General features: G+C 42.2%; 1 protein-coding gene across 3 annotated transcripts in view; it reads left to right on the top strand.

The window, feature by feature from the left end:
• Positions 1 to 7,908, top strand: part of MPRIP (myosin phosphatase Rho interacting protein) — an 845,921-nt gene extending 838,013 nt beyond the window's left edge. For 2 of the 3 annotated variants that reach the window (XM_078665225.1, XM_078665227.1), the window contains one exon: positions 5,933 to 6,712. In XM_078665225.1, coding sequence (XP_078521351.1) covers positions 5,933 to 6,004 — 72 coding nt within the window. In that variant the 3' untranslated portion in view covers positions 6,005 to 6,712. Of the gene's footprint in view, positions 1 to 4,018; positions 4,085 to 5,932 lie in introns of all 3 variants that reach the window. The other variant, XM_078665226.1, reaches the window with a different exon arrangement.
• Positions 7,909 to 25,113: the final 17,205 nt, after the last annotated feature.

The raw sequence follows: 25,113 nt of genomic DNA, 5'->3' as shown, positions 1-25,113 counted from the left end.
TGGGCAAAGTGTATGGGAACATATATTGTGCCCCTCTCTGCTTGCACTGTTGTCGTGTCGTGTGTGCCATGCACGACATGGTGTATGGTACACAGTGCACCGACGTTCAGGTGGTGGTGCCACAGTGGCGGGATGTGCTGCAGGCTCGCTATGAGCCGAAGCATGCCGCTGCCGTGGCACCAACACCACCAGCCCGACAGTAAAATCGGAAATCGGAGGTCGGGATGCCACCAGTTTCCCAGCATTCTCCCGACCACTGCAACGCAGTTATCAGCCCCTCTATCCTGATCAGTGCGGAGCTCCTACAATGCCTGAAAAAATCTGCCAACAGGGGTTGAGTTAATACAACATTTTAGTGTAAATCATATTTCACATTATTGTACAAACGTGGTCTTAAAAAATAATGGTGAGTTACAAACGAACCTACCCTCTAACTACTATATATATGGACTTAGGGGGTACATGTATGACAATTTCTGATTCATGTCCTCTTTCCTCCTGCTGACAAGCACCACTCTAACCATAGCCAAAACAATTTGTTGGTTCCTCCTGAGACTGGCATAGGGAGGCTCTCGCACAGAGGCATTTCCAACAGCATAAAGAACGAGGTTACATAATAGGATAAAGGAAGATCATAGCATCTTACAATTACAAACAAAAAATAAAAAAGATAACAAGGTTCCTATCTCACATTTTCCCATTAGTAAGTTAGCACAGACCCTCACAATGTAGAATTGTAGCCGGTGTTCCTGTTCGAGGATGTCACATACATGTGAATAATTTCCTCTCCGACATCTTCATAATACCCGTTACAATGAAATCAATTGGTAATAAGGCAGCCACCACATCATAGGATCGGCAAACTCCTACCTACCTTACCCTTTGGTACGTTTAATTATGACCTTCGTGAACCTAATCTTTGCTGTTCGGGCCCAGAACATTCTTCTCATTGCGGCCACGAGAACTGTTGACCCACAGGAACTTGAATGGTCTCTTACGGATAATTTTTTTTTGTTCAGAACAAGGCCTCTCAATGTTATTATCCATTGTTACTCGTAAACTATGTTCCTTGTTATGCAATGTTTCCCCTTTGAATGTTTCACCCTACGCATCATGTAAAGCGCTCCGATACCCTACCCTGGGTCTGGTTCGCGCTCTATAAAACTTTAAAAAATAACGATGGCCCTGATCTCGATACGTTGGCATACTACATTACAAGATGGCGGCTATTTCTACCGTCAAACTGGAGCGCCGCTTGCTCTGAACATCAATGAGGGACTTTATATTCCCCAGTATCCTTTAAAATGGCGCTCATCCAGGACGCCGCTCAAATAGAACCGGAGCGCGTGAAGAGGGGATTCAGCCTGTGGCGGGTAAGCACCCAAGAATCTTTGTTGAGGGCAACAGTGCACATTCTAAATTATTCCGTTTAGAGGGACACCACTACTTTTAACTGTTAACTTTGTAATAAGTATATATATATATATATATATATATATATATATATTCTAATGACCGAGTAATGACCAGACTTTCCACACAGAGGTGATAACCTGGTGTTGTTCCCAATGTAGTCTTGTTTTGGTTCTACCTATGTGCTATTCAGACAAAAAATAATGCATTTAGAACAGCAGACTAAGGGCCAGATGTAGGTGGGAGATTTTGGCCATTTACCGGCCGGTAACGGCCAAATTCGTCCGTTACCGACCGGTAAATGGCCATGTAGATGTAGGGGGCTAAAAAACAGGCATTTTCGGTAATTTTACCGAATCGGTAATTTTACTGATTCGGTAAAATTACAGAATCGGTAAAATTACCGAATCTGTATATTTTACCGAATCGGTAAATATACCGGTCGGTAAAATTACCGAAAATGCATTTTTGGTATGTAGGTGCCAAGTTTCACATTGACACAGGGCTTTGAAAATCGGTATTTTACCATGCAATACAATTGCATGGTAAAATACCGATTCAGGTGTACATGCACATCTGTGCATGTACACGTGTGCCATGTGGCACACATACATGCCCTAAGGGCATGTATGTGTGCCACATGGCACACAAGCCTAAAACAGGGGTGCCAGAGGGTGTCAAAGTGACACCCCCTGCACCCTTGCAAAAATCGGTATTTACAGATTCGGTAAATACCGAATCGGTATTTGATTTTGAATCCTATGGGCTTCAAGGCCCATAGGATTCAATATCAAATACTGATTTGGTATTTACCGAATCGGTAAATACCGATTTTTAGCGATTCGGTAAAATTTACCGAATTTGTACCTACATTAGAAATACCTACTCTTAATTACCGAATCGGTAAAATTCGGTAATTAAGAGTCGGTATTTCTGATTTTGCTACATCTGGCCCTAAGAAAGTAACAATGCACAAACTGTAAACGTGTTCTACGCATATGACGTAATGCAAGAAAACTGAGCGGAACTGTATTTTTTTGTCTCCAAAATACAGATCATTTTTAATTGAAGGTTTTAACTAGTGTTCTGATGAGGTAACACAGGCCATTCTGCCATACACATATTCTTATGCTAGGGAAATTTCTCGGATTCCGCCCACAACTTCAAGCGAGTCCCTCCTATGAAAATCCCTCTAGCACTTATACCACCTCACATGTTTAACTTGATTTAATATTTTTATTTACTGCTGCACAAATCTAGTGCGAATTAATAAGTCTGGTGATATTATGGCTGCATGCCAGTATCCTAAGGAAAGAGTTTTTTAATTTTTAATTTTCAGTGTTTAATGGTAGCACCTTTGGGGTACTATACCATGACACCATTGAATTTTATCACCACCTTTCACAACCTCATGTCTGGGGATATGCATGTAGGCTATCACAAGTCAAACTGAACACCCTACACTCGTGGTTGTAAATGCACCTGTATTAATAGATAAGTTAAACTGACACTTTCCTCAAGTTTTCAGCCTTGAAAAAGCTCCAGGCTAAACAGCCTTGCAGGGGGAGAAACAGGTGTGGGCTGTTTTTGAAATGCCACTGGGCCAGGGGCAGACTAATTTGCATATAGCCAGGTTCTGAACTGGGATGGTGCAGTGAGCTAAAAAACGGTGATGGATCAAGCCCTGATCTATTGACTGGGTAGGAGTGTTCTGATTAACTCAGATACTCTGTCCATCACCACCCCCTTTTTGTAATTATTTTGGCCACCATGAGTGTGGAAGGGTATGCTCAGACATGAGTCCCTTGCTCATTGCACCATCAGGATTCAAGCAAGCCGGGCCGAAGACGGCTGTAATGCCAGAAACCGGTCCCCGGAAGCTTGTTTCCTTTCCAGTGAAGAATTGGCTTGGTAGTTTGGTCTCCTCTGTTCCCATGATGCACTGGGCCAGGGACAGACTAATTTGCATATAGCCAGGTTCTGAACTGGGATGGTGCAGTGAGCTAAAAAACGGTGATGGATCAAGCCCTGATCTATTGACTGGGTAGGAGTGTTCTGATTAACTCAGATACTCTGTCCATCACCACCCCCTTTTTGTAATTGTTTTTGAAATGCCAACAATGCAAAACATACAATGGAATGTATTATGACCCAAGGAATTTAGGGGCAAACGAAATAAAATAAAATAAAAAGAATCATATCAAGGATAAGACTTGCTCGTCTCTTTTTCATTTAATGGAATTTTCCGGATAGCTACTGCAAGGAAAGGACTTTTGGGTAGATACACTCAATCTTTGCCGCCATACCTGACTTGAGAAAGAAGCAGTTGGTCCAAACCTCAAGAGTGAACTACACCCAGACAATAGGGTATTTCTCCACAGGATATGAGTGTTGGACCTTTATGTACTTTCTTATACTTGTATTATATGTGTTAACTGTTGCAGTCTTCTCAGTAGCCTCGTTTAGGTACTCAAGCAAGCCTTCTGTGCTATGTTGAAGCACGTCTGGCCTCATGGGTTTATTTGTGTGGTTCATGAAAAGCATTACATTTTAGATTTATGTACTTTTTGTTTGTTTGTGTCTTTGTTGTTTTTTCCTCTGACAGTCCGTTATTGAGCAGGTCTCATGGGAGAATTGAAACGTACCAGCATCCAGGTTCCCCTTCACATAGGTAAACCAAATTATGCACAAAGAAGCCCGAACACACAATCTAAACGTTCACTATGCATGAGTAAAGCACGTTTTGATGTAAAAATGCTTTTTCTTGTGTTCGTGTGTTTCTAGAAACAAACGTCTGACCATCTAATCAACCCATTTTGTTTGTCTTGTGGATACTTGTTGTCACAGTGTTTCTCCCGGGCACTCTGGGTTGGTACACTAGTTCCTATTGTTATTAAGCAAACTGAAATACTATGAACATTTGCTGCCCATCTGATCGTACCGGAGAATCGTACATCTTTGGGTTGCCATGCTATGATATGTTAACTTTACACAGCAGGGGGCAGATTTTTATTTTTTTATTTTATTTTGTAGAGTTTTATATAGCGCGAACTAGACCCGAACCGAATCAGGTATCAGAGCGCTTTACATAGCACCAGTTACGTTACATGAGGACACACTTTCATTTTTATTTTTTTTTAGGCACGGGGAGATTAAGTGATTTGCCCAGAATCACAGGAGGTTTTTGGTGTCGTTACCGAGACTCGAACCCAGATCCCGAGGTCGAGCGCCTTAGCCGTTAGGCCAACCCCTCTCCCCTAATTAATTATGTGCACTAATACTGAAATCACAAAAAACCTAGGCTACACTATAGGGTGTTTTGTTTGTGCTCAATTATAGCCGTAGGAGAGTGTATTATTAGGACCCCCTGCGAAGCTCCTAAGAAAGCAATAAAGAAAACATTGATGAGTTAATGTTGTAGATTACGAGCCTGATACTTGATTTACTAATGTAAAGAAAGATTTGGAACACAACCGTAAGTGAACATGTACTTTGTACATTGCCTTCCGGTATACTAAATATAGAAAATTACAGTTTTCATGGGTCTCAAATAGCGGTGATCAAAGCAAAGCTTAGCAGAAGGCTTGTGTACATTTCTGGATTTCAAGCCACAAAGTTCTTTTGATTATTATGTGTATGTCTATTGGGAGAAAAGCATGATAACCATGTCCTCTAGGCAAACAAAAAAAAACTTTACAGTAACTTACCATGTGCTGTGACTCACCACAGCCCACCGCAAGAGACTTCAAACCAACGCAAGCAGTTGTTGGGAACAGAAGTCATGGTGAGTTGCTAAATATGGGTTAGGACTGTCTGTAATGATTTACATTGAGGCGGCTGTAAAATAACCCTCCTGTTTTATTTTTAATTAAAATAGCTTTGAATTTCACAACTGACAATTATTAGGTTAGTTCTTTTTTTAATCAGTTTTAACACTTGATTTAAAACATGCAAGGTCCGGCATGAAAAGTACTATGTTTTCATGGAGGCAGTTGCTATTTTACTGACTTTGGGTCTTGTTTAGAGTGTGATGATAACAAAGAGTCTTTTCTAGTTTTTGGAGGACAAGCTATCTTGAAGGAAAATCTAGATTAATTTCTTCATCCATACTATCCTGTGAGTGGATTATTCTTGAATTTAGTATTTCTTCTGGACATTAGAAGAATTAACATCACCACACAATTTTAATACAGGCCTTGGGTAATCAGTAGAGAATTCAGGAGGTTTAGATGCAGTCAGGAAAGTGTATAAATTGTGAATTAATTATGTGCACACTAAGATTTAATCCCTTCCATTTTTTAAGATACTCATTAAATCATTAATGGAAACATCTAATTCTTTCACTAGCATGTTCAACTAATACCTTACTCGTGTGACCATCTTTTCTTTACCTGCACAATTCTTGTTTCTGATGATAAATTTGTGATTGCACCTTTTAAGTGGATGTTGTACAACTTCTATGCATGTCATTTGCTCTGAGACGATCCAATTTTAAATGTATCTTTCATTTATTTGCCAGAGCCTGAAGGAAGGTCTAACTGTACAAGAACGTATGAAGCTCTTTGAATCTAAGGACTTGAAGAAACACTAAGTTTCCCTACGACGCCTGTTTTGTATGGACTTTCAACACGTGCAATCCCGGGCTTGCAAAAGGACAACAAAATCTGCGCTGTGTGGTCACTATTCAATGATTTTTTTAATGTCATTAATGGTGATACAAAAGGAACAATTCTCCAGCCAAAGGACTGGGCTATGGACTGCAGTTCTCACAAACGCATTTTCTTTCTGTATGTGAATATTGTACAGAAAAGGAAAACTTATGTTGTTCACATCCCACTAAAGTATACAGTTTATTGTTACACATTATATTATGTATCAGTATTAAGGCTTGGTGGCCTATTAATAAGCTAGCTCTGGGTACCCAGAGTATTGCCACAGGGCCTGCAAAGAATGCACAGCTTCCTTGCTTATAGATCTTAATGTCATCCTTCTCTAGAGCTGGGAGGACCATGCCTCCATTTTTCACATTTCTAAACGCTGTGGGAACTAGACGCTCCTTTCACCTATAAGGCAAGTGGTGAGAAATCAGACTAGTGACGATATGGACTAAGTAAGGAGCACCTACAACGTTGCCAGTTAACGTCCGGTCATCACTGTGGTGGATTAAATGGCTGTGCGGAATTATACTGTCCTAGTTCCTGCTGATCTCTGACTTCTTTCTGTGATATGTAAGTCAGTGGGGCAGTAAAATAATAATACGGCCTCTGCACACATAATACACATTTCAAAATATTCCTTTCCTAAAGAGTTTTATTATCAGTCCTCTTTATCTTCTTTTTAATCATTTTGCAAATGTGAATTTACTGATCCTTTATTTCACATTTCTAGATTGAATTATGAGTATTACTGCAACACTGTCCCCGTGTTTTCCTCAGCCACTTTGAATGTAGTATTATATTTCTCACAAAGGTTCCACAGTCTGAGAGAAGTTATCAAAGAACCCTGTGGTCACCAGAAAACGTAAACCTAAAATCCTGTCAAACAATGAATAAGGACAAATGGGGAGCACTCGGAGAATGAACTAATAATGTTTGGGGATAAATAATGTTCTCTGCTTGAGCCCAATCTAGCTTCTGCAGAAATAGTTTCTTCAAGCCGATTGACTATCTGTCCTTTATTAAATTAGAATTTCCTCATTTCTCTTTCCTCAAAGAGAACTGTACCATTTTATTGCTGCAATGTGATGAGTGGGTAATTCTGTTGACCATCGTGATGAAGCATGTTCACTTTAAGAGTGTTGAGTAAGATAAATATATGGAAAAAACAGCCTTAGGCGTGCTGGTAATAAAGCTTTAGAGCACGCTTTAAAATACAATGCATTTCCATGTACCAACACAATTCAGCCGCAAGCAGAAAATCTAGGCCATTATTTTACTTTTCTATGATACGGATTTCCTCGTTTTACTGATTTAATGATCAGCCTTGCTATCGTTTTGTTCACCTGACATTTGCTTATTTGGCTGTCCACTGGGATAAGAGATGCATGTGTTGCAGCTGCACTCACAACCAAGGTCCGTTGTCCTCTTTCAGATTCATGCTGTGTATCAAGGATAAAGTTGCAAACCAGTTGAATATTAGATTTAAATAATAGAGAACAGTATCTTGTAAAAATGATTTATAAATCTACCCAATCCTTTTAATGCAAATCATTGGCTGTAGATGACAAACAAAAATTACTACTTCTGAGAAGGACAATGTTTGAATCTGCAGGGTATGAAAATATGAAAGTAATTTCTTTTGTCAAGGTAGTATGGGAAAAGAAACCGAAATCCACAAAACTGAATGGTGGTGCGCAAAGTACGCACAGAGCATAAGAAATCAATTTTAAAAAGGTTATTTGGTACCTCTGGTATATCAAAGAGATAGGAGTGCCAAGCTTTATAGCAGGTGCAATTTTTTACCATTTGGTTGTAGTATTAAAATTTTACCTTTTAACTTTCTCTTCGCTCCATTCGCAGGTAAACAAATGAGGCAATAATTATAAATAAAATAGTCATTTCCTTTATATTATACACGAGAACACTCCTGATTATGATTGTATTTCTCCTCTTTTAAGTCTGCATGTGTGCTACTGCTGTCTCTAATATTTCCTAGCTTTAAATGGAATGACAGGATTATTAATTCAATCTTAATATTTGTTAGACACAAACCCTATTGCCATTCATTGAAATAATTTCTAGGTAAACTGGTAACAGACATGTTCCTCTTGCAGGAAATCATGGTACGTTTACTGCAGTTGCAGGTCATTGTGGTGTCGATCAGCATATTTATCGTTATAGGAACATTTAGTGGTAGACCCTAGGAGTCTCACCAGTACACCTAATACAGCCAGAAAAAAACTGAATACCTTACCAATTTCATTTTGTGACATTATTGTACATGTGTGATATCTAGCTACATATTCCAGTCTACTTACAGTGCTTCTCTCTAATTCTATATTAAACTCTAGTATTTAGGGGAAGAGTTGGGCATAGAAAAACAATAATGATTATCCATTTTTATCGGTGCTATTAATCATCCAGTTGATGGAAATTCTTTTGCGGTATTTCATGAAGTGGAGAAGACTTAGAACTTGAATAGTGGAAGCAGTGCTCACCATTCTCTCACCACCTCTTTTAACACGGATTGCTACAGACAAGTACGTTTTTGTAAATGCCATACCTGTTGGAGGTTGTGTATTTCTAAAAAGTGATTGCATAGGTTATTTTTTTGCTATGAAATGGCAAATTAGGAAAGAATGGTATATAGAATAAAAGGCAAGAAGAAAATGAAACAAACACTTTTTTTCATCCTCTCCTTAAGAGGGTGCTATTTGGACCACCCCTTTAAACTTTCCGCCATTGTTCATCTGTCTTAGAAAGACCCTGTGCTTCTTTAAGGAAGTGTAAACTTGCTTTTCAGGGTGCAGATATTCTTGTCACTTGGTACAAAGCGGCAAGTGGCTCAAATGCTGGGGCCTTTGTACAATGTTAAGGTGTGTTCTGATTCTGCAGAGTATTAGGATTTTGAGGGTGTATACTGTCGCAGGCATACCACCAGAGAAATGTGTGTGCTTAAAAGGTAAGTGGCTGAGAACCTTTTTCAATGTAAAACAGTGGTGACATATGATTTCTCGTGCCATGATATCCTAGTAAGGGTCAAAAAGGGCTCTACAAATTCAAATTCCAAATGTTGGGGGGCATTCTGCTCGAGTGGGCCTTAATTCTCCGAGCTCCCAGGCCATGCCTACAACACAAGCTGCTGAGTAGTCTTCGATTTGCAGCCAATTCCAGTTGAACAAGACAACTGTGCTTTTATGGCAGCTGGCATTCGGGTGGAGAGGTGCAGGTAGTGATGAACATCAGACCAAAAGCAAGGCAGACATGTGCCAAGATGTGTTTTGGTCACAGTAGGTCCAGCATGATAGTTGAGAAAACCTCAGTATTTTACCCATATCAGTTTTGTGGTCGAAGGCTATTTATGAGTCATTCATAAGAGTGTCAAACTCTTAAGATCATGGTAATTACTTTGTTCTTTTACAACCATGCATCCTATTGCAAGATATGAAATGTAGTACCCAGAGTGGTTTGTTCTCAGATTTTCATGGCCGACTGCAATGGCCTGTGACGATCTGACACAAGCTCAGATTGAGGACAAAAGCATAGAAAACACTTACAAGTGCTTGTTCATTCAGCCAAACTCCTTTGTGAGTGCTAGCATCAATTCAGCCTACAATTCCAAACTATGATTATGGTTTCTTGTTTTTGCTGTCAGATTCGAGTAGTGTTCAAGTTTCTAGGCTCCTGTATAAGGTGGCCGATGAGTCCAGTTCTTAGGAAGTTGTTTTTTGGCAAGTTCAAAGAAACAGTTTTGACTTCAGTATCCAAGGTGACAGCAATTTTAGACAATTATTGAGTTGATCATTGCAGCACAGAAAGTGCCCCTGTTGTGCTGGCCCTTTGCCTGCTTCTAAAGACCTTCATGAAGAAAGCAGACACGTTTAAGTCTGGATTGTACCTTGCTGTTATTCAGCATCATTGTCTGTTTCCTTTAAATTCCATGGTATAGATTTCCTGCCAAATTGTGATGAAGGGTGCAGCAGTTAGAAAAGGTCTAACTTGCCCTGCAGTCCTATGAAACAGTCCAAAACTATGCTATAAGCAGAGTAAAGGCCAGTTTCAGTGTAGTGTCCGGCATTTGGGAAGAACCTAAATCCTTGCTTCTGGAAACTTATGCATTGTTGTTACTTGGCACAACTGTCCCATTGTTGGGATTTTAGAGGCACCACTGTCCAGGGATGAACATAAATTGTTAACACTTACTAAAGTGATTCATTCTGTTATACGGATGGCTGCCATCATTCAGTCTCCCAATTTGCCATTATCCGAATTCTTATACTTCCTCTGATTGATCTAGAAGTTGTTGAGGAACTCCTTAACAGAGTGCTTGTAAAATACCCCTCACACACCAAAAGGACCCTTGGTGTCATGCTTCATCATTGGGGTCTTCGCACCCCTCTACGGGATGCGGCGTGCTACTACCTACGACTACGTGGGAGCACTTACTTAATGACTATGTGTGGTGCATGTGAGGGTTTTATATGTGCATGAGTAGTGAGGTTCCAAAGTGAGTGAAAAGTTAAAAAGGAACTGGCTCGTGGGGTAGGCAGAAAAAATGTTAATGAGTCGCCGGGCTGCTCCTATTAAAAGGTGTCGTCGGAGGTACTCAAGCAGTACTATGTGCATTACCTCCTGTGTGTGTCAACATGTTTCGGAGTCGTAACTCCTTCTTCAGGACAGGGTACACAAATCCCCACCTTACTCACGTATTACTAAACAAAATTTTTAAGTCTAAAAAGTGAAATGTGCAGGCTACAATGTTCCTACAAATTTTTGGAGGAAAACGTTTCTGCAATTAGCGAAACTTGTTGTTTTCTTTATTGGTGCCTCATGAGCCTCAATACGTAGGGGACCATCGCGCTAAATGGCTGCGATAACTCGGAGGTAATGACTCCTGCCTGCCCCGTACGTGGTTCCGCTGAGACTCCGAAACATGTTGACACACACGCACATATAAAACCCTCACATGCACCACACATAGTCTATAAGTAAGTGCTCCCACGTAGTCGTAGGTAGTAGCACGCCGCATCCCGTAGAGGGGTGCGAAGACCCCAATGATGAAGCATGACACCAAGGGTCCTTTTGGTGTGTGAGGGGTATTTTATAAGCACTGAGTGCTCCCTACCACGCTAGGTAACACTCGCCACTATTCTAGGTGGATTCCTATTGTTTATTCGAATATGACCAGGGAGAACGAATCCATATGATATATCTCTCTCTCTCCCCTCTTTGTTGTTTTCTGAACTCCTTAACAGAACAAGATATGAAAAAGGATGAACGTGTGTGTGTAAAGTCAATCAGATACAAGTTTGAGATTGTCCACCATATCTCTTATGTGTATGGGAGTAGTCTGATTCCCAACTGATTGTTACATGCCTGCTATTTTATGGTAACAGTGACTCTGCCTGCTAATTTCGAGTAGTACTTTTTAGATTACAATCAGCTGCCACCCTTCCCATATGTTTCCCAAGGTACAGGCGGGCATACTGACGACTGTTTGAGCCAACCTCATACCTTAAGACTGGTTGGCCCCTCAGACTTCTCTCCTATTCGCTTATCTTGTAAGTGCTGCCTCTTTTTCAGGACCATTGATTGGTGGTCAAGACGAAGCATATAAAGTCTAGCCAGTCACTCGGGTTCACTGCAGCTGTATTTGAAACTTCAGTGGGCAATCTTCATAACTCCACTTTGTCAGAAGCTTCAGGCTTGGCTGCTGCCAGTTTATGCACATCCGACCCTTCAAAGGCTTTAAAATCCATGGAGCTACAATGCAGCCAAAGCCCTTATGGCCCACTAAGCATCTCTTCACCTCAATACACAAAATCACCATGTTCTTTCCCATTGGTTGCCAGACTCTTTCTTATGCGTTGCTTTTGATGGACAGTCTTTTCACTGTCCTTTATGGGGTAACTGGGCTTGACCAGTCTGTTCAGAAGACCTGCAGTCAAGGCCTGGACCACTGAAACCTCTTGCAGACACGTCAGTGACTCAAGTTGAGATGCATCCTGCGGGAAGGAGTCTTTCCTTGGTTTACTTGTCCCTATCCCGAAGCTATCCCCTCTTCAACCGTGAAAGAACTTTCAGTGGTGATGCAAGCTCTTCACACTTTATATGTGGTCTTGTGGGGAGGGTATTGACTATGAGGACACAAAAAGTCTGAACCATGGGTTGGAGGGGTTGTTGGAGGTTAATGATCCAAGAATAGTTCATTCTTGGCAAAGTCCTTTTACCTGACTTTGGTCCACCTTCCCTCCCTCCTTTCAATAGTCCTGGTCTAAGTCTGTTGTGATTGCCTTGTATTCAAGACTGCACAAAGGAGGGATGATGTTGTACTTTCTAGATTATTAATAACCAGTGCATTTTGTATCCTGGTATCAAGAATGTGCCACAAACAGTTGCAGCAAAAGTATTCTGCCACCGTAGTAGTTTTATTTCAAATGTTTCTTTATCCACTGTTTTGGGAAATAGATTATTAGTTGTTAGCAGTCACTCCACTCTAACCCTCTCACAGTCCCCACCATCCTGGGGCTAACCCCATTACTCCACCAATTCTATTGCTAGGCAATGTGCTACTTAAAATCAGAGGACAATAAATCAGGACGCAATTATTTATATTTGCTCAATTATTAATTATACTGCTGTTTATCAGTCTCTTCCCCTGAATGATCTCTTCATCAGCATCACTCCCTTGAGAAGTTGCCCGGCTGTTTTTCCATCTACAGTTTGTCAGTATGTATATTTTGGGATTTGATGTGCTGCTCAGATTTTAGTGCAATATCAAGATTGCTTTAAGATGCTGGGTCTTTCGAGGACTGGCTTCCTTTTTGGGAATGAATGTTTCTTCCATCAAGTCTCAGCTTGTGGCCCTTAGGTCTTTTTTGCCCTGTCTAATTTTGCAGCTGGTGAGCCCCATGTGGCCCAGATTTGATGTAGTTTCTTATTGACCAGTCTCGTAGTGAAATCTTTCAGTATGGGACCTCGTCTAGCGTTAATGGAGTCGCCATGTCTAACCCTACTAGTCTTTACCGGTCTCACTGAAGATGCTGACCATAACAAGTCTACTCCTAGTGGCTATCATTCATCCTAGCCCTAGAGCTATGTTCTGGATCTTGTAGTTTGTCCCAGGGTTATAGTTGCTTAGTCCTTTGCCATCTTTTGTTCATACAGGTATTCGCTTCAGGACTTGTTTTTCTGTCTTAGTCTTAAGCTGGCAGGGATCAAGGTGAGCAAGTGTTTTTTCTTCTAGACCTTGGTGGGGCAACCCAGATGAATTTATGTAAGACCGAACACTTTTTTCTCTGACTTTCTCTTTATATACATTGGTTAGAGGCACTGCAGCAACAATTCTTGCACAGCCTTGTTCTGGCTTTATAACATGTTGTTCTGCCATTGATCATTCCAGGTTTTCTGATTGGGGTATGGCTTCCTCCTGAGTTGCATGTAGCTAGGATGTAGGTATGATAGAAATCTGCAGTGCTTCCCTTAACACACAGTTCCATCCAATCTATGCTACTACTGATGGAGTTGCCCATGACCAGTTTTGTATCCATGGTCCTCAGTCTTTTAAGTCTGTGATATTGGTTTTTGTGATTTTCAGCCCTGCAGCATGTACATTTTCTCAGTAGGTCCTGGTCAAATTATTTTCCGATTGCCTTGTATTGACAACTGCACAAAGCAGGGGTGATGTAATTACTTTATTAATTACTAGTAATTTTCATGGCACTGAGTACTGTTGTCCCTCGTTATCGTTCTGGATCCCACTCTCTCCTAGCTGTTTGCTTGCAAATTTTGCCCTGAACGTTCTACCTTTGGAAAATGAAGCAAGGGGCTGAACTTACTGTATTACAATTTGCAGGAGGAGTTGTTCTTTTAAGGAAGTCCAGGAGATGACTTTCTCATGTCAACTTACCTTCATACTGTTAGAACTGTGACAAATGAGAGTAGGACTCCGTGTAATGAAGATTACCTGTAAGTAATCATGACGCGTTAGGCTTCAGTGTTTCAATTGGCAGTGCTGTGTGTATACCGTGACCGTGGCAGGGTGATGCGTGACAAGTATATGAAGGTAAATTAACTGGATTATACAGAGATAACTATCACAACAGAAAGCAACTGTGCACTTTTGGCTACAATCTCAAGAATATGAGAGTTGTCATGGCTTTAGGATAATTAATCATTCAAAGTTCCAGAAGCCAAGTAGAACTTGGTGGCATTCTTGTATAGCTGTAGAGATACAGAGATTTCCAATGAGAATGTGATTATAACCATTAGCTTTCCAGAAAGTGGAGGGGTAGGAGTGGCACGTATTTACTTAGTTCAAACTTGCACCACTCACTGAATAAGCACAAAAGCAAATATGTCCAGCCTAAGATTTGCACTGAGACCAGTGACAAATGCGGCGTAGGAGAACACCGTACTAGGGCTTTACCATCTCTTTAATAGTAAGAAAATATGAAATTATGTCTAGCAAGCTATTTATGTCCTTGTGAGTCTACAGGGTTGAAATTCTTAACTTGAATAGTGTGTTTAATTAAGTTTGCACAGTAATTCCTCTTCTTTATTTACGGCTCCACAAGCCAACGCTCCGTTTTTACACAATTTAACATTGGTTGTCTTGGATTCACATATTTTAACATCCTCAAACTAAGTGTGTACGCACATGTTCACACCAAGCGATCTTCTTGAATATTGCTTTAAGGTGAAATGTAGGCATGTTGTGTTAATGCTTAATTCGCTCCTTTGGGTAAAATTTCTAAATTGAAATCTCTGGATGTCATACATGACCTATAGTACATCATAAGCTATAAGGTCAATTTGGTATACAACACCTGCTTAAATGTGCTACATCTCCCTACAAGTCCCCTTTTCTACCAGAGCGTTATGCCAATGTTGTGGATGCCTTTAGTTTTGTCAAAAACTGATTACTGTAATATTTTATGAAGGCATAAAATCTTATACTTTTGCAGAACTGCTGCACTAGTTCATCTGATCAGTCACTTGAAAAAGAGCAGTTGTGTAGTCTCTGCAAGCAAAAAGCTCCATTAGTCGGCACTGAATCTAGTTCCAATGTCTGTTTAAACTGCAAGAAAGCTTTTTATTAACCTTTCTTGATGCTCAAACCTCTATTGTGACTTTATGTACCACAGTGCTCCTTTCGATCAGGAAACCTGTTGCTCCTATCTATTCCCGGGTTTAAAGAAGAAATGCTAACTGAGATTACTGGCATCCAGACTTTAGAACCAGTTACTACCTGAAAACCATTTTATGCCATTAGCAATTTTGTCAAGTGATGGGCATTTTCCCCCTTCTTTGGTAGTGTTTGCTAGTGCCAAGAAACCTTTGGTACTCTTGTGCACTTTACAAGAATTGAAACAAAATGTATTTTGTAGTTAGCAATAGTTTTCTTCACTTAATTTTCATGCCATATTTTGGAATAAAAAACGAGAGTTTAACATGTAGAACATTGTATCTATTTTTCAATTTGCTAGCAAAGAAGCTCGAGTATGGTGTATGTAGTGAACAACAACCATTTCCTCGTTTTCCTTTTATGGCACTGTGTTTTGCACATCGGAAAAATTAAACAACCGGAGTCTCAGGTCTACACTAGAAATGAGAATCAGAAAGGATTTTTGAATAGCTTTAAAAAAAAAAAAGCTATTTGTCTGTTGTGGAAGGCTGTTAACATTTTATTATTAGATGAGAGAGGGCACAGTCTTGAGGAGTGTAGATTACTTAAGTTCCATTGAGTACCAGTTACTATCATTTCACTTGCAGCATCGGTTGTACTAGAAATGGAAGACGGGACTGAATTTTAAAGTAGTATAATTTTTAGAGCGCTTGGTTTTAGATTTTTTATTTTTATATGTAGATTCACTACCCTGTTGTACATGCTTTTAGCAGAGATCCCTTCTTGTAGCCAAATTGACATTCCTAGCTTTGTTCATGGCTGGCTACCCAAAAAAACATTTTGTGGATGGGAGCTCCAGTACATTTTATAACTATTTTCCTTGGACTATTGGATTATAATTGAATCCATTCCTCCCTCCCCTTATTGTTCACAGCCCACCAGTGCTAAAGGGATGAGTGCTAGTGGAGAAGAGAGTAGAGAATATTAAACATTACATCATATTTTACATTCAGTGTCATGGATTATGTGCACATCCTAAGATTCTGATATGGGCATGACTTTTACAAGCAATTGTGTGTCATAGGGACCGACTAAACTGAATATGGAACATTGCACAGCTCCTCACAGTGATCTTTGTGGTCAGTTGTACTTGATTTTGTTCAATATAAAACAATTTTATTTTTGTCTCTATGCAACTTCCCAATTCTGTGCACATGGGTTTGACGATTAATAATTCAGAGAGGTGGCAAGTTTACAGATATGTCATCTGCAAAACTGGCACACAAAATCATCAGCATACTACTGAAATCGACCGTTTTAAAATGAAGGAGACCACTTGACTATAAAATGATGATGGCCTCTTTTACCTGGTTTAATTTGATTTTACACATATTAAGAGGCCGTTATAAGTTTTCGGTCTAGTGTGCGCCATTAATAGAATCATGACATGAGTACGCACAAGTATCTTGAAATCAGAAACTACATTGACTATACCAAGGCATGCACAACCTGCATTGTGCAGGAAAAGCAAATATAGATATTTCTCCATATGTTTGTTTTAAAAAAAAAAAATCATACTGAAAATTTCTAACAGTGCACCATTTTAAACATTCAAGTACATTCTAACATTGTTCTGCACAGTCCAATCATCTTGTTTTGGAAAAGTTAAATACAATAAAACCAACATCCACTATTTTTCCATGATGCCACACAATTTTGCAATTAGTAGATTGAATAGATTTCCATAGCACTTATGTTTCTGTCCAATGCTTTTCTCATTGTACGTCAAGAATACACTTCACTTACAGCCTTACCATTGACACATCATTTGTGATTTAGAGGTTTAGAGAGTAGCATTTAATCAAAAATCTGAATTAACTTTTTAAGAGAAAGTAAACAAACCTTTTTCTCCTAATATATATTTTGACCCATGTCAGATGCACGTTAATCCAAAAGTCTGAGCACAATTATTTCAAGTAATTCTTTAGTATGCATTTGATTATGTGTTCCAATATATCACTGTATTATCTGGCAAAACTGTATGTTTATAAACTTTAAGGCAGTACTCTTATAAAAACCTGTAAATGTCCCTATTACAAACAAGTTGTGAAATCAGACCTCGTCTATAATATGAAAATGGGTCTCTAAACCACTGTACTCACTTATAACATTAAAGTTCAAAAATAAGAGTGGACTTGCAGAAGAAAACTCTTTAAATGTTCTGGTCTAAATCCTGATGACAAACCAATCATACTAGTCCACCATGGTTTGGAATTTAAGTATAGTTAAAGAAGCACAGGACATGTATTTTCGGTTATCAAGGCCCCTTGAAGTGTGAGAAATAAAATACTACTAAATGTGTACATAATGAGGATATGGCTAGTTGCTTCGGTTTTCCAAGATCTGCTAAATGGGTATAAAATTCCTTAATGACTTGCAGTACCCATTAATGTATGTTTCTGGAAACCTCGCGCCATCTGTTGTATGCCCTGTGTAGCTACATGTACATGGTATCAAGGACTTTTTTTAACGTAAAATATAGTTATTTAATATCCACTAGGGTTGAGGTGTGTGCGTGTTTATGTTTGTAAACTAACTGCAATAACCGTTGGCTTCTTTCATGTCTAATCCATGGACTTAAGAATTTAAGTGGCGAACTGTCTGAAAATAAATCATGCATCACTGTTGAAATTTTTTAGTGCAGATAAATTCCAGCTATTAACAAACTGTTACTTCAAAAGTGTACCCAAGCTAGAATTACATTAGATGTTGGTTTGCCTTTTACAGTCCAGATCCTTAGAATGTAAATACCTAAGCACATGCACGCTCCAAGTAGCTTGCGGGTTGATTTTCTTTTTATTTTTAATGATGCTTTGTTGATTTCTGTCAAGATAATTTAAAACCTGTATAGTATTCAAAGCACGCTATGTAAATATGTATTATTCAGAAGATAGTGGAGGGTTTTATCACTCGGTTGTGTTTTTTTAATATTGTTCTGTATTACAAAATGTTTTTATGTTAGAAGTGAACAGTTTAATATTTCACTTGTTTTCCTGTCATAAAGTTTACTTTTAATTACTTCTCACAAAATGCTACGTGTATTGTTTTTTTTGTTTTATGTACAATCGGCTTCAAAATTGTCTTCCCACATTTGAACTGAAAAACAAGTTAGTGTAATTTTTTTTACTTTTGGCAAAATATATTTTGTGTTAAGGTGTCTAATATTTTAGGGCATACATTAATCTTGTAGTTGTGTTATACATTACTGCATGAAGGAAATAATAGCCAAGTAGAGGTGGTCCAAGTGAGAAAAATGTGGCAATCTACAAACCACATTAGCAATCATTTTTCAGCAATCACGATATCCTGAAGAGTATTCCTTCAATATAAATTATTTTTAATCTATAGAACATATGGTTGAAAAAAAACTTTTTTATTTTCCCCACTCAGATTGTAACCATACTTTAGAGCTAAAATACGTGGGGTGTGAAAAGCCCTAACAAATGTTTCTGGTACCTATCGAGTAATACGTTTGTGGTGGTTTATTGCCTTCACAATGATTATCCATTCCTGTCCAGGTATCGTTGTGTTCCGCACTAGCCCTACAATTACAATTGCCACAAATTCATCTTTGTGAATGGGTTGCTCAGGTGGTAAATGGGATTTAAAGTCAGTCACTTCCTTTGTTCCTGATTCCAGGGATAAATATTTGGGGAATAGACCTTAAATCCAGTTTTCTTTGCAGTTTGACCAGAAACGTGTAAAGTGAATGACCTTTAGGGGTTCCATCATGGAGTATTCTTGTGCTGATGGTCTTAAACTATTTTGTCCGCTACTTAGTAGATTAATGATTTAATTGCTTTCAGAAGTCCAACATTCACATAACTGCAATGAATTCAGTGGTCACAGTAGTTCCTAAGCTGGGGTGGGGGTGGGGTCAGTAAAGGCAGTATGGCTATCTATACAAAGAAAAGTGGGAGTCCACAATAGCATTCTTCTTTATTGAGATTATTAGCTCCTTAAAAATTTGATTGAATTAGGTAAGGTGTTAAGCCAGTGGAAAATGGTGGTAACAGTGGTTTGGGCAGGAATCTAGGGGAGGGCTCAGGTCACCCTCTACCTTACTATTTCTATTTCAAAGTCTAAACTCTTTTCCATATCATGGCTGTCCAGTGTGTCCTGATTTATTCAGCGATGGTCTGTGTCTCTGCCTCCGATAAATGACACAATTCCACCTGCTTCAATTGCATAATCTGATAGAGACTTCTAGCCGCACATTTCATACCCTAGAAGTTCCCAGGCATCAGGATGGATCTGGAAACTTTTGCACACTTGTGTGCGCCGTCGGGTGGCTCCATTCAGCTTTGTGTGACCACGGTGTTGGCTTCGGATATGACATCGCGGTCACCTATATAGAAGCCAGATAGGCATGCGGACATCATTTATTTTCTTTCCGCGCCAGTTAAGCACCAATACGGGAAGAGCTACCCCTCTGTCACTTTTTGACAGGCATTTTTCAACTTTTTGTCGACTACAGAAATGTTTCCATCGTGTGCGAAGGGCTGTCGTCGAGGAACACTGGGTTTAAACTGTCTGGTGCTTGTCACTGCTCATGTCTGTTACTAATCCCCACCTCGTCTGCCTTTGGTGTCTCGAGAGCGACCACGATTCGAAGTCATTGTTGGACTGTCGGGCCATGGCTCTGCGTGGCCTTGCGGGAGCGAGCTTTGAAGCTCCTTGTGGCCCAGCAGGCTACACCGGCCAGCAATTCATCTTCATCTCGACAGTCCTTCGACAAATGAGGTAAGGAGCACTTACGCTCTATTCATGGTTCTGTTGAGCCAGGGTCACCTTCGCACCTCCTCCTGTTACCAGGAGCCGGAGCAACCCTCGCTCAAATGAAAGAATACTACAAGGTCATGCGCAGCATACTTGGGCGGGCTGGCCCCTCTGGTGAGCCTAAGGGCCATGAGATGGTGGAAGGGGCCCTATTGGATTAAACGAAGTGGGCTCTGGCCAGGGCGCCGGTGGGGCCTCATGGATCTGATCCGGATCCAGGATGACGCCTGTCAAGCCTATGCCTTGAACCCAAAGCCGGGACCTTTGGTGCTGCTGGCGGCCACCAGTAGTTCCAGCCCCATCCTCATCCCCGACTACACAGAGTCTGAACAGCGTCGCTCAACGTTGATTCAGGCGCTGGTAGAAACCAGGGGTTTTATGTTTTCACCTGTGCATTTTCATGATGTTTCAGTAGAGGACCAGGAGGAGTCTATGGACCCTTTAAGACACCAGGATGTGTCTGTAGAGCAGATGGACTAGTGAGAGGAACTTGGGGAAGCCAGTGGACTGGACACATCCCCAGATACTAGCATGCTCTCTCCACCAACTGTGGCTACGGAGGAGGGGGGCATCTTCCAACCCTGTAAAGCGTTCTGATACCTTCGGGTCTAGCCAGCGCTATATAAAACCGTTAAATAAATAAACATGGTGGTAAGTAGGGCAGTTAAGGTCCTTGGACTGGAGTGGCCCTCTGTGCAGGTCAGGACTAATCTCCTGACCGAAGTGCTTCAGACTGGGTCTTCCACCTCTGAACCCCTTTTGCCCTTTAATTAAGCACTGACGAATATCCTACCTACTAGGCACGTGGTCCAAGCCTAGCACAGAGTCTCCTGTGAATAGGACAGTGGCAAGCCGCCATCACACCGACTCCGGGCGACCCAGAGTTCCTCAGCCAACACCCCACCCCTGAAAGCTTGGTGGTGCAGGCTTCAAATTACCAGGGCGCGTTACCGTTCGCGCACCCCCTCCTCCCCCAAAGGACAAGAAATCAAAGCGGGTGGAATCACTTAGGAAGAAGATGTTTTCTTCCGCCTGACATTGCAGTCAGGGAAAACTGCATGCTTATTGGGCCGTTTCTGGGAATACCTCCTCTGGGAGACGGTTGCCCAAGTGCTGCCACAAGTCACAGAGGAGGCCCGGGCTGTGGTCTCCCAGGCAGTTAAGGACGAGAGCGATGCAGCGAAATTCACCATCAGGTGTGGACTTGACACAACCTATTCACTGGGCAGAGTGATTTAATCTACGGTGGCCTTACGGTGCCACTCCTGACCTAGAACGTCTGGCTTTTCGGGTGATGTCCAGGATAATTTGATGGACATGTCCTTTGATGGATCCCGTCTGGGGAGAAGGCAGACTCGGCCCTTGAGTGGTTCAAGGATTCTCGTGCTACGGCCAGGTCCTTGGGCCTCTCTCAACACCTCGTGGCCAGTCTAGCTTTCGCCCCTTTCTTGGCAACAGAAGGGGGTTTCAGCTCTGCCAGCCATATCCCAGCCACCATCCTTTGCAGGCTTCCCAAGTTGTGCGTGGACATGAACGCTGCTCATTCAGTCCTAAGAATGGAAGCCAGATGTTGTCAGCCACCCTGACCTCGGCAGCCGCAGCCTCCAAGCACTCCTAGTCTGACTCTGCAAGACCATGCTACTCCAGAGGGAGAGAAAATCCATCATCATCTCCCTCACTGGAAGTCCATAACATCAGACAAGTGGGTCTTGTAGATCATGCAGGAGGGCTATTCTCTGCCTTTCCTTTCTTTTCCTCCATCTATACTGCCACTTAAAGAATGGCTGACAAAGGATCATTTAAAGTTACTCTAAGAGGAAGTTATGCCTCTCCTGGCCATGGTGGCTATAGCGAGGGTCCCGGTTTCAGAAGCAGGCAAGGGCTATTATTCCCGCTACTTTCTGATTCTGAAGAAGAACAAAGTGTTGCGGCCCATTTTAGATCTTCGGACTGTCAATCTCTTACTCGAGAAGGAGAAGTTCAAGATGCTTACTTTAGTTCAGGCCTTGTCTGCCCTAGACCAAGGAGAATGGCTGGTGGTGTTGGACTTACAGGATGCATATTTTCACATCCCCATCCTGCCTGGCCACAGGCATTACCTGCGGTTCAAGGTAGGCCACGAGCGCTTTCAGTTTAATGTGCTTTTATTTGGCCTTACCAGCGTCCCTCGGGTGTTCACCAAGGTGATGGCAGTGGCTGCAGCTAGTGGGGCCAGTCTTCTCCTACCTCGATGACTCGTTGTTGAAGGCGTCCTCGACCCCAGCTGTCTCCCACCTTCAGACTACTGCGAACCTTCAGCATTCGCTGGGGTTCTCTATAAACGTGCCGAAGTCACACCTGACTCCTCAGATGCTCCCCTTCATCAGAGCTGTTCTTGACACTGTAGTTTCGGGCTTATCCCCCGAGCAGCGAATCCAAGATATTCCGGTTATGATTCCGATGTTTCAGCCCTGTCCTGGATTTCGGTGTGACTGACTCGGATGCTGTTGGGCCTCATGACCTCCTGCATCCTATTGGTAAAGCAACCCAGGTGGCGTATGTGTACGCTGCAGTGGGACCTGACATTTCAGTGGTCACAGCATCGAGGAATTGTCACAAACATGGTACAGATCTCTGCAGGAATGGCAAAAGATCTGCAGTAGTGGTTAATGAACCACGATTTGGTCAAAGGCAGGCCCCTCTCCCTTCTCCAACCAGATAACACAGTGGTGACAGATGTGTCACTGCTGAGATGGGGAGGCTATCTGGGAGCGGTCGAGATGAGGGGACACTGGTCTCTGGCAAAGGTGTGTGCAGCTGTTCATGGACAACACCACCACAATGTGCTACTGCAACAAACAGGGTGAGGTGTGGTCATGGCCCTTTTATCTGAAAGAGACACGTTAGTATTAGATTCCTTACCTTAGAATATCCCCAGGCGTCAGACTGGATCCGGAAATTTTTTGCGTAGCAGTACCCTTGCGCGTCGGTAGGCGTCGTCTGCGGCTCCGCGTCCGTCGTCGTGGGTGCCGTGATGATGTCGTCGGAGTACTTAGACGCCGCCTCCGCGTGCTGACGTCAGTTCTTCTTTTTTCCGCGCCAGCAGCGCAGATCCGGAAAAAGTGGTACCTTAGTCACTTTTTGACTAAATCTTTTTTGATCTTTTGATCTCCTTTTTCGAGTCTTCAACTCCGAAACGGTGCCGGTAGGGATGCCTGGTTTTAAACCCTGTGAGGATTGCGACCGGCTGATGTCGGTCACGGACCCTCACCGTCGGTGTCTCCACTTTCTGATAGATACATCTGCCGTGTGGATTCCTCACCTTGTGAATATCCCCCTGTGTCAGCAACATTCGGAAATTCTTTTCGTAGCTTCGCGCCGACGTGGACTCGGACGTCATAGAGGCACGGCATCGCTTGCGACTCCGCTGACGTCACCGACGCCTATAATTGGCCCACGCCGGCGTGATGACATCAGTTCCCTTTTTTCCGCATTATCGACGCTAACGGTTTTCTGGGATCGTCTGTAGCCTTTGCTGTAACTTTGTTACTTGCTATTTTACTAGTCTCTTTGTCTTCTCTCTTTCAACATGACCTCGAAGAAGACCGGGTTTAAAGCCTACGGAGAATGTAACAAGATAATGTCCATTACAGATCCACATGAATGCTGTTTGTGGTGTCTGAGCTCCGACGACGATGTCGAGGACTGCCAATCCTGCAGGAAGATGACACCAAAGGCCCTCTGGGAAAGAGAGGCAAAACTTCTTGTTGCCAAGTTTAAAGAAGGAAAAGAGAAGAAGAAATCAAGATCGCGGACTCGACGCTCGAAGTCAAGGTCTCGATCGAGGTCGCGATCGGATTCGTCCTCGGCCCATGCGTCAAGATCTTCAAAAAAGAAGCATAAAAAGAGAACTTATGAATCCCGACATCAATCGAGGAAGGAGTCGGGTTCCAAGCCGAAGTCGCAGGTGAAGCTGGTCGAGATTGTGTTAGTATCTTCGGCTTTGGAAGAACAGGGTGCCGAAGTTGAGGCGTCGCATGCGAATTCGCCGAGTTCGCCGAAGCAGAAAGCGGTTCCTTCTCCGGGCCCATCCCATCCTTCAGATCGGGAGGATGAAGGTGAGGAGGAGGTGGCTGGAGAGGGAGGGGCTCAGCTGCCCGAAGGTCGTACGACTCCGGTGCACCAGCCCGAAGAGGAGATCGACGTCGTTTTGACTCCACGCCCTCAAGAGCAACCTGGGGGTTCGTACCCAGCCTTCCCGGCTCCAGGTCAGGATCCTACGCATTTCCTGAATGCGATGTTCGGAATTTATTCAAGGGCTATGTATCCCTCTGGGGCTCCTGCTGGTCCCATGGGTCCGATGGCATATGGTCTGGGTGTTCCTCAATCCTATGCACCTGCGCCCTTTATGCCGGCTCCGACACCGCATTGGCATTATCCGACTCCGGCGAGGCCTTCGACTCCGAAGCCATCGACGCCGAGATCGATGACTCCGATTCCTTCGACGCCAGTTCCATCAACTTTGGTGCTGAACCCTGAGCGACGTCGTGGATCTCTCCCTCGTCCGACGTCGAGTTCGACTCCGGCTCCGTCTGAGTCGATTGCGGATCCGACGGCTTCGAATGTGAAGCAAAGATCTAGGCGTGAAGCCCAAAGATTGATGGAGGAAGAAAGATATCGAGAGGAAAATATGGAGGAGGGCGAACTACAGGAATCTGAGGACCCTTTTGAGGACCTGTCTGTAGCTAGTGGCCTAGAACTGTCACCTGAATGGGACCTTGTTTCAGTTTCTAATGAGCCCTCAAAGGATGTGACACCTTATCATGTGGTGATAAAGAAGGCTGCAAGTTTATTGAACATTGCTCTACCAACTGCAGAATTTAAATCTAATCTGCTCACAGAGGTCCTTCACTCTCCTTCATCAGTGACTGAACCGTCTAATGATGCCTTAAAGGATCCAATTTTAGAGATTTGGAAAAATCCTGTATCAGCTCCTGCTGTATCTAGGGCTGTAGCTAGGAGGTATAGGGCAGCTCCTGAAGACCCGGAATTTTTAACCTCTCATCCTCTGCCGGAGAGTTTGGTGGTGCAGGCTGC

Source organism: Lissotriton helveticus, chromosome 10, assembly GCF_964261635.1.
Source record: "Lissotriton helveticus chromosome 10, aLisHel1.1, whole genome shotgun sequence".
NCBI classification, from domain to species: domain Eukaryota; kingdom Metazoa; phylum Chordata; class Amphibia; order Caudata; family Salamandridae; genus Lissotriton; species Lissotriton helveticus.
Note: the sequence above shows the minus strand (reverse complement) of the source record. Positions and strands in the feature narration are given on the sequence as shown.